This window comes from Euphorbia lathyris, chromosome 2, assembly GCF_963576675.1.
Source record: "Euphorbia lathyris chromosome 2, ddEupLath1.1, whole genome shotgun sequence".
Classification (NCBI taxonomy): domain Eukaryota; kingdom Viridiplantae; phylum Streptophyta; class Magnoliopsida; order Malpighiales; family Euphorbiaceae; genus Euphorbia; species Euphorbia lathyris.
The window spans coordinates 125837772-125849582 of NC_088911.1; the positions used below are offsets into that span (position 1 = coordinate 125837772).

At 37.0% G+C, this 11811-nt stretch overlaps 1 protein-coding gene across 1 annotated transcript; it reads left to right on the forward strand.

The window, feature by feature from the left end:
- Nucleotides 1–6198: 6198 nt before the first annotated feature.
- On the forward strand, nucleotides 6199–10277 carry LOC136219854 (probable protein phosphatase 2C 35). The gene is made up of 4 exons (XM_066007413.1): nucleotides 6199–7970; nucleotides 9112–9240; nucleotides 9463–9669; nucleotides 9780–10277. The coding sequence occupies exons 1-4, from the start codon at nucleotides 7056–7058 to the stop codon at nucleotides 9789–9791; spliced, it is 1263 nt and encodes a 420-aa protein (XP_065863485.1). The 5' UTR covers nucleotides 6199–7055; the 3' UTR covers nucleotides 9792–10277.
- The last annotated feature ends 1534 nt before the right edge of the window (nucleotides 10278–11811 follow it).

Below are 11811 nucleotides of genomic sequence, written 5' to 3' on the forward strand. Positions count from 1 at the left end.
ATGAAATGGTGTCATGTTCGTGCTCAAAAAATTAAAGTTTTTATATCTCAATCTTGAATTATGTTATATTCTTTTAGATTACGGATTAATTAGTTGTATATATTATAAATACAATGTAGAAGTTAAGTTTATTCTTTATATATAAAGAAATAAAATTTGAGATTATATATATATAACTTATTGAAGCATATTAAATAAGTTTTATAGGGCAAATTGTAAGGACACTTCTCTTAGTAACATCTCTAGAGAAAAAAACAAGGATGTTCCGATGACTCGGTGGTATTGCCAATGACTAAATAAAATGAAGGAATTATTATGTTAGCTTTCAAGCTAATGCAAAATCCCCCTCCCCCCACCACATCTCATGAACTAGGTAGATCTGGTGAATGTTGATATGAGAGAGACAGTTCAAGATACAATTGATGTAAGATTCTAAAATTCTCGAAGAAAAAAGAATATATATGCTAGCGGACAAGGTTCCATTGATAGTGGTTGATAGTAATTGCATCCAGGGACAGATCCAGGATTTTCAACTACTATGGGCAAATCATATATGTAAAATAATAAATTCTCAAAAAGCAGCAACAATATAAAAAAACTAAAGAATAAAATAACTTAATTCAATATAGAAAAACCTATTAGTCCAAATATATATGATTTTTTATACCCTATAAGCGGAATCAAGTTATAATACTCTCTATATGCAGAATCAAATTATAATTAATCACACTCACCAAAAAAGTGGAGTTATTTGAGGAAAAAATTCTTAGCAGCAAAAGCAAAATGAGACTTGCAAGGTCTGGTTTCTTTCTTCAAAATCAAAACAAAATATGGGTTAAGTATGAATTATAGCAACAACAACCAACAAATTAGGTTCAATCAACAAAATAGCTAGCTACGTCAGAAATTAGAAACCCCATCGCACATTATAAAAATAACTTAGAATACACTGAACCAATATGTTGGCAAAAAATAATTTCCAGCATTATAACAAAAACTAAAAGGACCAAAATCAAAAGTATTGTTTTCAATTATATGTCATAAATCACCAAACTAAAAAGGAAAAAAACCAAAAATGAAAATTCCTAATTTGTATCTCATGTCTTTAATCCAAAAGGCCAAAACCCCTGATCTAAATTTCCCGAATCACCTTCAATCCAAAAAAGCCAAAACCAATACCTCTAATTTATCTTCCTAGCTATCTATGTATTCTCTCTAAAATTGATGTATTTATAAGAAAATATAGCAAAAACTAAAAAAAGTTACTGAAACTCCCTTCTATAAAATTGCTATTACCATGAAATCTGAAGAACTTATGCTCAAATCAAATGGAAAGTGATCGGACAGACTGGTGAATGGTGTGGTGAGTGGTCTTATGGATTTCAGATTTTAAGATTTTGATTTTCAAAATTCAAAAGATTTAAGAATTTTATTTTGCCTCTTTCAGTTTTGGGGACTTTGGGATTAGGGCATCTTGTTCGATATCTTACAGCTTAAGCTTATTAGATTTTTTTTAATTTATTTTATGTTTCATTTAAAACAAGATGACGTTGTCCAACCCACTTAAGTGGAACGATGCGTTTTGCTTAACAAAAAGGAAAAAGAAATTTATCCTAAAACCATCTCCTTTCTTCAACCTCTGGTCTACAAACCAGAATCAGAAGTCCACCGCCGGCAGCAACAGGGCAAACCTCCATTGTTTCAGACAATATTAGAAGGGGTTTAAATTTTTTTAAAATCCAGTAGGGGCAAGTGCCCCCATTGCCCCCACTGTAAATTTATATTGCCCCCACTGTAAATTTGTCTTTCATCTATTATTATGGTTTCTTTTTATCTTAGATAGGTACCCAGTATAAGGAGAACCAATGAAAGTCAAAGAAAGCTACAGGAGAATCCTAAGGAGGCTCTAAGGAAGTTTTAGAAATTGGAGCCGAAAAAGAGGAGCAATATACATACACTCAAATTTCTAAAGAAGAACAACCCGGACAAAGAATCACAACCTAAATTCAATATAAATCAACAAATCTTTGTGCTCCACCTAGAAAGCCTACCAAGGAACAAAAGATGGTAAGACACAAGAAGTTTCCAGCCCCACTTACACACAAAAGTGAAGGCTAATGATGAAGAAACTAGCATAAAAATACAGAACCATGGAGAAACTTGAGGTTTCGGAAAAGAAAGAAGTCCAAGAAATATATGTCCATAGTTTTGAAAGTGCAAGAAATCAAAGTGGGCAATTTTTCCATTTCCATCAACTAGCTCCTAAAAAGGGGCAAAGGCGGCGGCTCCAACTGTATGGGTTGAATGCAACATGCTCTATGTTTATACATGATGAAAATTTGTCAGCGCCTTCAATATGGGAGGTTCAACTAGGAGTTTCTTGTAGTTAAGAGCATCATTAAGGGAATTCTAAGAAAGCTCTAGGAACGTATACAATATTGTTTGGAGAAGATCCATTTGAATTTCAAACTAGTCGTTTAGAGGGAAAATGACTTCTGTCACTATCAACTTCTGACTTCTGCGCCAATAATCTAAAATGTTACTGTTGACAACTCATGGGCTTCTGTCTCTTGAGTCATGTGTTCTTCTGTCTTCCGATATGGCAGGTTTTCAGTCTGCAATCTTTATATTTATGGTATCAAAAGAGAGACGTTGGGGGACAAGACTTCTGTAGCTTATCCCTTTTGCTATTTTGGAAATGGTGTGATGTGACTACATGTCAACGCCTGCCTTTTTCCTTCTTGCTTATAGGCTTCTGGATTTTGGACTTCTGTTTCCAAACCAGAAGTAAGGCTTTGGGCCTTTGTCCTTCTAAGGCCTTTTTTCCTTGTCTTCAATTTAATGCTTAAGTAATAATTGTCATTCAACAAACTCATTAGCATAAATTAAACTTAATTTAATTCGTAAATTACATATTTTTGGGATCTTAATTTTCCTTATTAATTTTTTTTCAGAATAAAAAACTCATAGAAATTGTGTTTCAACATAGCCTACCCGTGTACGAGGAGTGTGACCCCTAAACTAGGTAAAACTCGGGCCAATAAAACCTAAATCAACCAAATTAAGGTTATCAATCCAAGTAGAAAAACATCAAGCCCCTATGAGACACTCGATTAGATCACCAAGCTTCTCGACAGCAACTTTGATGCAATTAAAATCTCTTGCAATGAGCCATGGTCTAGTAATGGAGGAGCTTAAGTTATGCATATTGTCCATAACAACACGCTTGAAGGAGAATTATGGTCGGACATAAACCGTAGTAGAATAAAAAAAGGCTTAATACCCTCCCAGCCCCCTCAAGTTGGTCCAATACTGCATCTGACCCCTGTACTTACACTTTTAACAAGTAACCCCTTTAACTTTCTTATTTCGAACAAATAACTCCTCTAATTGCTCAATTGGAACAAATAACTCATCAAGTTAGCTTATTTAGAACAAATAACCCCTAAACCCAAAAAAAAAATCAACATAATATTACATCAAAAATAAAAGATTTCAAATTATCGGTTGCTACATCTAACTAATCTAGTGATACATTAAGTAAAGGGCAAAAAAAACTTCCGAAATAACCTATTTGAGGGGTTGTTTGTTCGAAATAAGCAAGTTAAGGGGGGGGGGGGGGGTTACTTGTTAAAAGTGTAAGTACGAGGGTCAATTGCAGTATTGGGCCAACTTGAGGGGGCTGGAAGGGTATTAAGACAATAAAAAACAATACCATGCATCAAACCACCCCAACAACATAACATGCGAATGCAAAAACTGATTCATGCGTAGACCAATACTTACTAAAACCATCTGATCATCCCAAACATCCAGATTCCCCCACAAAACCCATCAGCCTTGACAACCTCCACATTGGAAAATTTTAATTTTTGCATGAGCATCTCAGCACGAGAACTAGGAATACGTGTCTCAAGAAGGACAATGATAACTCGATCATTATTTTTAACTTTAAAACTCAAAGAGTGTTAATTACTCCGATCAGCACCAAAACAATTCCAAACAATTACATACATCATTAAAATTGAAGAGATAAAGGGACTACGACACCCAATCCATCACATGGACCAACGAGAGGCCCCCTAATGTTAGGGGCATTATTCATGTCTCTAGACTTCTTGCTTCAGAGTAACGCATTAGTCATCAACTTTAAGGCTATGCCATCCTAAGGTGCTGCGGATCACCAAATGGAGAGTTAACCGCTCCCTCTTTAATGCCAGGATCAATAATCACATTAGTATTGAATCTCGTGCATTTACCAAGGCTACCACCATCCCACTGGAAGAGACGACACGTGCCATTGCCATTTCGACATCCATGCTTCCAGTCAAATCCTCAACAATAAGGTCCCACAAATGTTATGGCTGAGAGGATATCAAATCGAGGCCGAGGAGCAGCCATTCCTCCCAAAATACCACCATGCCTCGTCGCGCTCCACTATTCGAAGAGGGACCTCCTGAAGACGCAACTGATTTTGACCCAACAATCCCCATATTACCAGTCGAAGCATCACTCAAAAAGCGAACACCATGAGTATCCAACCTGTCAGGGGAAGTTGCACGAAAAACCGGGGTCACCCGAGGCACATCAGTGTTCGATTTAGGGGTATTTCGTCGAGCCCTTAATATAATAATAATCCACATAAAAGGCTTTATTATGATATTTATTAAGTTAAAAATACATAACCAAATCATACTATTATTCATTTCAGAGATCATAATTGGTGTTTAAGTGGAATGCATCATAAAAGCTTATTATTAAAAGATTAAAATCGATTACACCCTCACCTCAACTTTTCCTTGGAAGAAAAAAGAGTTGAATTTGCATAAACATAAAAATTTAACGGTCAAATATCATTCAAATAAAAAATAGAGATTTTATTTATAAATTACATTAAATATAGGTCAACAAATAACTTATTTTTAGACTATATCTTAAATTTTAATGTATCTCCTATAAATTTTTTTTGAAGAAATATATCTCCTGTAAATATAAAATTTACATAATATGATGGCATTAAACAGCACATAATTGATTCAAAAAAAAAAAAAAAACAGCACATAATTAGAAATTTCAGAATGAGACTCCTGCAATAAGTTTTTGAAATATGGTTTTTTTTAATGCTTACTATATTCACATAAAGTAAGGATATTAATAAAAAATAAATAAATAAATTGATGTGACAGAATGCATTTTATTCAAAATAAATATCTAAATTTATCTCTAATATTTTTGGGAGCATAAATATACTCCAAACATAACAAAAATAATAAAATATTCCTAATGTTTTAAATTTGGAATAATTTTTAGCCCCAATAAAAGTACATTTTACAGCCAAATAACAAAACCTATAAAACGAAATTCTTATCTAACTCGAAAAGTACAAATAAAGAGCATGGAATCCGATGCATCCACAGTAATGGTTCCGCCTCTTACTTATCCGTCTATTTTTATTTACAAGGTGATGAGTGTCACGGGGGTGACTCTGGGTCGAGCCAAAGCCCCGTGTGGCACCTCGACTTCCCCAAGTCTTGGCCAGCCAACTCCTACCGAAGGGTCTCGTCAATGTTTCTGTCGGTATTCCGTCCCGGAGGGTCTCTCTGTGGGGCAACCTCGCCCTAGAATGGGCTCGCACCATGGGCACTCACCGGCCCCATAATGTCCATAGAGTTCCCCTCTACGGAGACATCCGCCTCCCTTCCCCTAGGGCTCGCACTATGGGCACTCGCCGGTTCCATACTTTCCATAGAGTTCCCCTCTACGGAGACATTCGCCTCCCTTCCCGAAGGACGTATGCCCGACTCTCCTAGTCTTTAGCAGACTACGGTGGATCACTTAAACCAGTACCGACTGATCTAGGAGGTGGCGGATATCCATACGCCAGAATAGTCCTTGTCCCCTATAATGTTCCTTTTACCAACTCCACCTCTTCCGTCCGCGTACGTTGACATGCCTCACTCACCCCTCCATGCCAAAGCCTTCTCATAGCTTGCCAATGCTTAAGGTTGTCTATTGCCAAACTCGCCCTTACACTAAGTTCATAATTTCATCCACCGTGTAAATTTAAAATTGCTCTATATTAAAAACGTTAAAAGTTTTAGCATTTGTTAGATTATAAATTCCATTTGGACCTCATTTCTATTTTAAAAATGTTTTGATTTATTTAAGAAAATAAATTGAATAAACTATAGTCTCCTGCTGATTGAATCTGAACGCCCATACATACCAGACGAAGCTAGTAAGATCTTAGAGAGATGAATTAATGGAAAAATCACAAATCTGTGTATTTCTCTCTCTATATATCTAATCTTGGTAAACAGAAAGATATGATAATTAAACCAATTTTTGGAAGAGCTTGTTAAAATAAAATCTATGTCTTGTTTCTCTCACTTCAGTCTGTGAGAAGAAGAGTGTTATTTTTCTTGAAAGATGGGCTCTTTCTCTTTCTCTTTCTCTTTCTCTTCTGTATTCGTACAAACAAAACCCACCCATGCGCACATCGAATCTCTAATTGCGTTTGCGTCATCCCCAAAAACCATCCTTCTTTCTCAATTGTCCCTATTCCTATTCTTTTCACTTTCTTTTCTTGAGGTTTTCGTTTTCCTCTGTCTCTGCCATTGCTTCTTTCTTCTTCTTGAGCCCTGATCTGTTGCCCCTACATACCTACATTTTGCTTTGCCCCTTGGGTTTTCCCATGCCCTGTTGTGGACCCTGTTCTGTTTATTTGGGGTTTTCTAGTTCTTTTCTTCTGTACTTGTTATTCTAATCGTGAGGGCTTTGTTTTCATTGGAAATGTTTATCTTCGGTGTTTGTAAATTGTATTTCCTCTTTATAAACTGAATTTTGGAGTTAGGGTTTGTTTATTGTTTCTACTTTCCCCTTTCTAGAGCTTCCAGTTTTGGCAAAATCATCATATTGTCGAACAAGAGCTTACTTTTCCTCATTTTCTAGAATCAATTCGCTTTCTGATTCTTTGGGGACATTTTACAAACACCAAGTGTGTGTTATTCTGAATTTCTCCTTTTTGAGTCCTTGGCTTGTTATAGGACGGACACATGGGTTGTGTCCATGGCAAGTGTTGTAGCCGCTATCCATCATCAACAGATGATGATTCAAGGGACCAAAGTCAGCCTGGTTATGCTGCTGGTAGCAAGCACGTTCTGACTCAAAGATCACTGGAAGTTGTTCCTGTCCCTTCCCACAACATTCAATTGCAGTACTCTGCCCTAACTCAACGAGGTTACTATCCAGACTCACCAGACAAGGAAAACCAAGATAGTTTCTGCATTAAAACTCAGCTTCAAGGTAACCCAAATATCCATTTCTTTGGTGTATTTGATGGGCATGGACTAAATGGTGCTGAATGTTCTATTTTCGTTAAGGATAGATTAGTAGAGATATTAGCAAATGATTCCACTTTGTTGAATGACCCTGTCAGAGCTTATAGTGCTGCGTTTGCGAGGACTAACTCTGAGTTGCACAGTAGTAAAATTGATGATTCAATGAGTGGTACAACAGCAATAACAGTTCTTGTAATTGGGGATACAATTTATGTTGCTAATGTGGGTGATTCAAGAGCTGTGATTGCTGTGAAGAATGGGAACAGAATTATGGCTGAGAATTTGTCTAATGATCAAACCCCATTTAGGAAAGATGAGTATGAGCGGGTGAAAGCGTGTGGGGCTAGAGTTCTGAGTGTTGATCAAGTTGAAGGGTACAAGGATCCTAAGATCCAGTCGTGGGATGATGAGGAAAGTCAAGGGGGTGATCCTCCAAGGTTGTGGGTGCAAAATGGGATGTATCCAGGGACTGCATTTTCAAGAAGTGTGGGGGATAGTACAGCAGAGACTATCGGTGTTATTGCTGATCCAGAGGTTTCTGTTGTTCGGCTCATGCCCAATCATTTGTTCTTTGTGGTTGCAAGTGATGGAGTTTTTGAGTTCCTCTCAAGCCAAACTGTTGTTGATATGGTATGCCATTAAGACCTTTGCATCTTTTATCTGTCGTTTTTATGACTCGTTGATTATTTACTGTGCTGATAGGATAAGACCCTGCATTAAATGCTGTTTTCATTAGTACAAGTTTTCCACTACATAAATAAGATAACAATGCCTTCATGTTCTCTTGCAAATTTCTTTAACAGTCCAATTTGATTTGCATCTACACTATATAAGTTCAACATAAGGATACTGCCTGCATTGTCAAGATAAGATAAGTCATATCAAGCAAGTTCAAATTGAAGAGTTTTAGTTACTAACTTTATTAGTAATGAAGAGCATCTGTGTGTATCCTTTAATTTTGGCCTAATACATACACAAACCCCTCCAAGTTGCCATAAAAGCTGATTGTCCCCTCCAACTTTGAAAACGATCTGTTGCCCCCCTAAACTTGCTTAAGTTATAAGCTTTTTAAGTTTTAACTTGTCTAAATCTCGACTTGCTCTGCCATGTAATCATGACACTTTAATCAACTTCAAGGGGCTAATCATTCGTTTTCAAAATTAGAGGGGTCATTAGACTTTTCTGGATAAGTTTGGGGGGCTAGGGATGTATAAGGGCTTTAACTTTTGTAGTACTGCAAAAGTTGGCTGGTATGTGGTGATGTTCTTCATGCGAAACATAAATCTTTTATCATCTACTCATTTGCTGATATTGTGAATCTTCCTTCCGTTTGGTGCATTATGAAATTGATTTTTCTTGTTACTGGAGTTACGACAAAACGAAAGGTGATCCCTTTTCTGAAAACTTCAACTCATAAATTGCTGATTTTTCAAAATGTTCCAACTTCGTGTGTTATCATTTACACACGGTGGGTGCTTAAAGTTTTACTTTACTAACTAATTTGATTTGAGGAGAAGTTAACATAAGTGCTAGATGCAAGGATATATATCTTTTTCTACCGATTGAACTGGCCAGAAAATGTAGTTATCCTATTCTCGGGGATGTGGGGGTTGAAAGATTGACCGATGCACTGAAGTTTGCAGATAATTATTGCTTTCTTCTTCCTTCAGTGAAATTTGGATCAAATTTATTTTGTATATTGTTCTTTGTCTGTTTTTTTTGTTCCTATTACTGCTGTTTCCTGCCACTACAAATATTTTGTTCACTGTAGGTGACAAGATATACGGATCCGAGAGATGCATGTGCAGCCATTGCTGGAGAGTCATACAAACTGTGGCTGGACCATGAAAATCGAACAGATGATATCACAATCATTATTGTGCACATCAAATTTTCTAGTGTAAGTGAAGCTAATTAAGGGTTGCCTCTTCGGCTTCTTCTGTTTCTTAAGCTTTCGGATGTTTTAGCCTAGTTTTTGTGTCCTTGTAATGTTTTAATGTCAAAGTAAGATCTAAAATCTCATGCCTGCCAGATTTTTGTTACCCAATTCTATTCTCGGAATCTTATTAGTTGCTTATTGGGAATTCGATTTGTGTGTGTATTTTTGTTTTCTGATTTATAGTCAGGTGGCAGTGCTACCGATGGAAATGAAGTCAGTAGGCATTCATTGAGTTCCAGGACACGGAAAGAAGCTTCTGAAGTTTCCGTAGCTTCTGCATCAGAAATTTACCGTTCGGTAAGGAGTGATTCATCGGATCAACAACTTTTGGTGAATCGAAGCCCAGCTATTGTTGTTCCATCTCCATCATACCAGAGGCCCTTGGAATTGGTTGGTCTCTCGCATCAATTTTTACTTCAATACCATCCAGTCATAATTTCTTTTGCCTCCATTTGCCGTATTATTAATTGAGAATGTATTAAATTGTTTTATGGTGTCAGGATGGGGGTTAGGAGCCCTGGGAAAACCGAAGACGAGTTGTTGCAGAAGATGTACGTGCCCCAAGGATCTCCAGGCAAGTTAATAGTTCCGCTCTTGATGTCTGGAACACCGCGATACTAACCCGTAACCAACACAATAGCCTTGGGAGAACAGACTGCTATCCTTCCTGCTGTAGCCTGTAATTAAAACTCCGACGAAGTCTCGATAATAGGAGAGACATTCGTGGAGTCCGGGAGACAGCAGATTGTGAATTTCATAAAGAATATATGTATGTTATGTATACACTCTCCTCTCTTTGATAACTGTATTTAGGAAGAAGAAATATGAAGAAGTTGCTAGCTAGCATTGGTATCAGCTCAATCAATCATGTGCAATTTTGAATATTTGAATGGCAGTTTGTGGTCCCATTTTCCTTGATTAAGAGTAGCCTAGGATGACACAATTACTAACCTTAAATTGTATAAATTTTGCATCTAATGTCAATGTGGTTTTAGTTAGTGCTGCTGACATTTAAATGAACCAACTCTAGGTGCTAGGTTTGTATACTCCAAGGTTGTTCATGGGTTGGCTCCTATTGATATGGGACCCAACCCAATGATGAAATTAGAGTTTTGATGACAAAAAAGGAGGCAATGATCATCTCCAGTAAAGCATTATTGTGGCAAAAAGATGACAGTATCAAAAGAAAACATAAATTATGATGAAAGAATATCATTGTTTATAAAACATTTTTATTGTGGATGGATTTTGTGGAGAGTGTGAATAATGTAAGTATTTTAAAATTAAGTGTGAGTTATGTTAAATTGTTAGGGTAAATAGTTTGTTAGTTATAAATTTTTTCACCGTTGGATGATGGAATCCAAAAGTCAATATTCTCTTAGTCAAATAAAAAAAAAATTGAAAGATAGTAGAATTATCTTTTCTTTAAGGCGTAGCCCGTGAAGGAAACCTTTACCAAGCCCAAGGGTTTGATGAAGGAAAAGAGTGTTAGCTGCTGCATAGATAGAAAAAGACACGGTACAATTAGAACGCAAGAGGCCAGCCACAAATTTAGGGTCTTCTTAGCATAAAATTTGGTGGTTCGAGCAAAGGAACGAGCAACATGTTAGCTTGTCGCGTAACAAAATTAACATTAAAAGAACTCTCGTTTTCAAATAAGGACTGACACTCGGAAATAATGGATCCGAACTGAGAGCTGTCCTCAACGGGGAAGTTAATAGCATCCACGAATGTCTTGGCATCTGACTTGATAATAACAACTCTGTAATTTAATCCTTTAGTCCAAGAGAGTACCTCCCTGATCCCAATAACTTTAGCCTCCCTAGCATTGATGATACCACCAATGGTTAAAGACTGCCCCGCCCATAAAGTGACCCTGAGAATCCCTCAAAACTATTCCGAGAGAAGTGACATTTTGTTCTTTAAATATGGCCGTGTTTGTATTACATTTGACGAAGCCCTCTGCCACCCTTCACTGGTTGAAACATGGGTCATTGAGCTTCCAACTTTAGAGCTCTTATACCGGACACTCAGCCACTACTAAAAGAAGTCAATGGAAGAGTAAACAATTTGGGAAGGGGAAGGCGTGGCATTATTCCAAAGCTTTTCCTTTCGAGCTTTCCAAATCCCCACAGGACCCTATAAGACTTTCCTCCATCAAACTTATTTAAAATTTCGATCATCTTGAAAAACCAAGGAACATATCCAGGCTTTGAGATAAATATGTTAGGCGGAACGCTAAGCTTCTAAAGATGGCTCCAACCTATGTTTAGTCTGCGGCATCTCATCATTCATCACTAGCCAGTAGTCAGACTTCACAAAGTAATTGGCGTTTCTGGTACAAGCCCAGACACCAGTGTAGCTGCTCAATGTGGATCCCTATCATTAAAAAGTTCAGAGATCAAATTGGAATTCCACCATTTAGAGGCAAGAAGCATTAAGTCGCAAACATGCTGAATATCAAGGCCTCAACTCGATGAGGTACTCACAAACTATTGCTTGCATCTTGAATCCAAGGATCACTCCAAATAC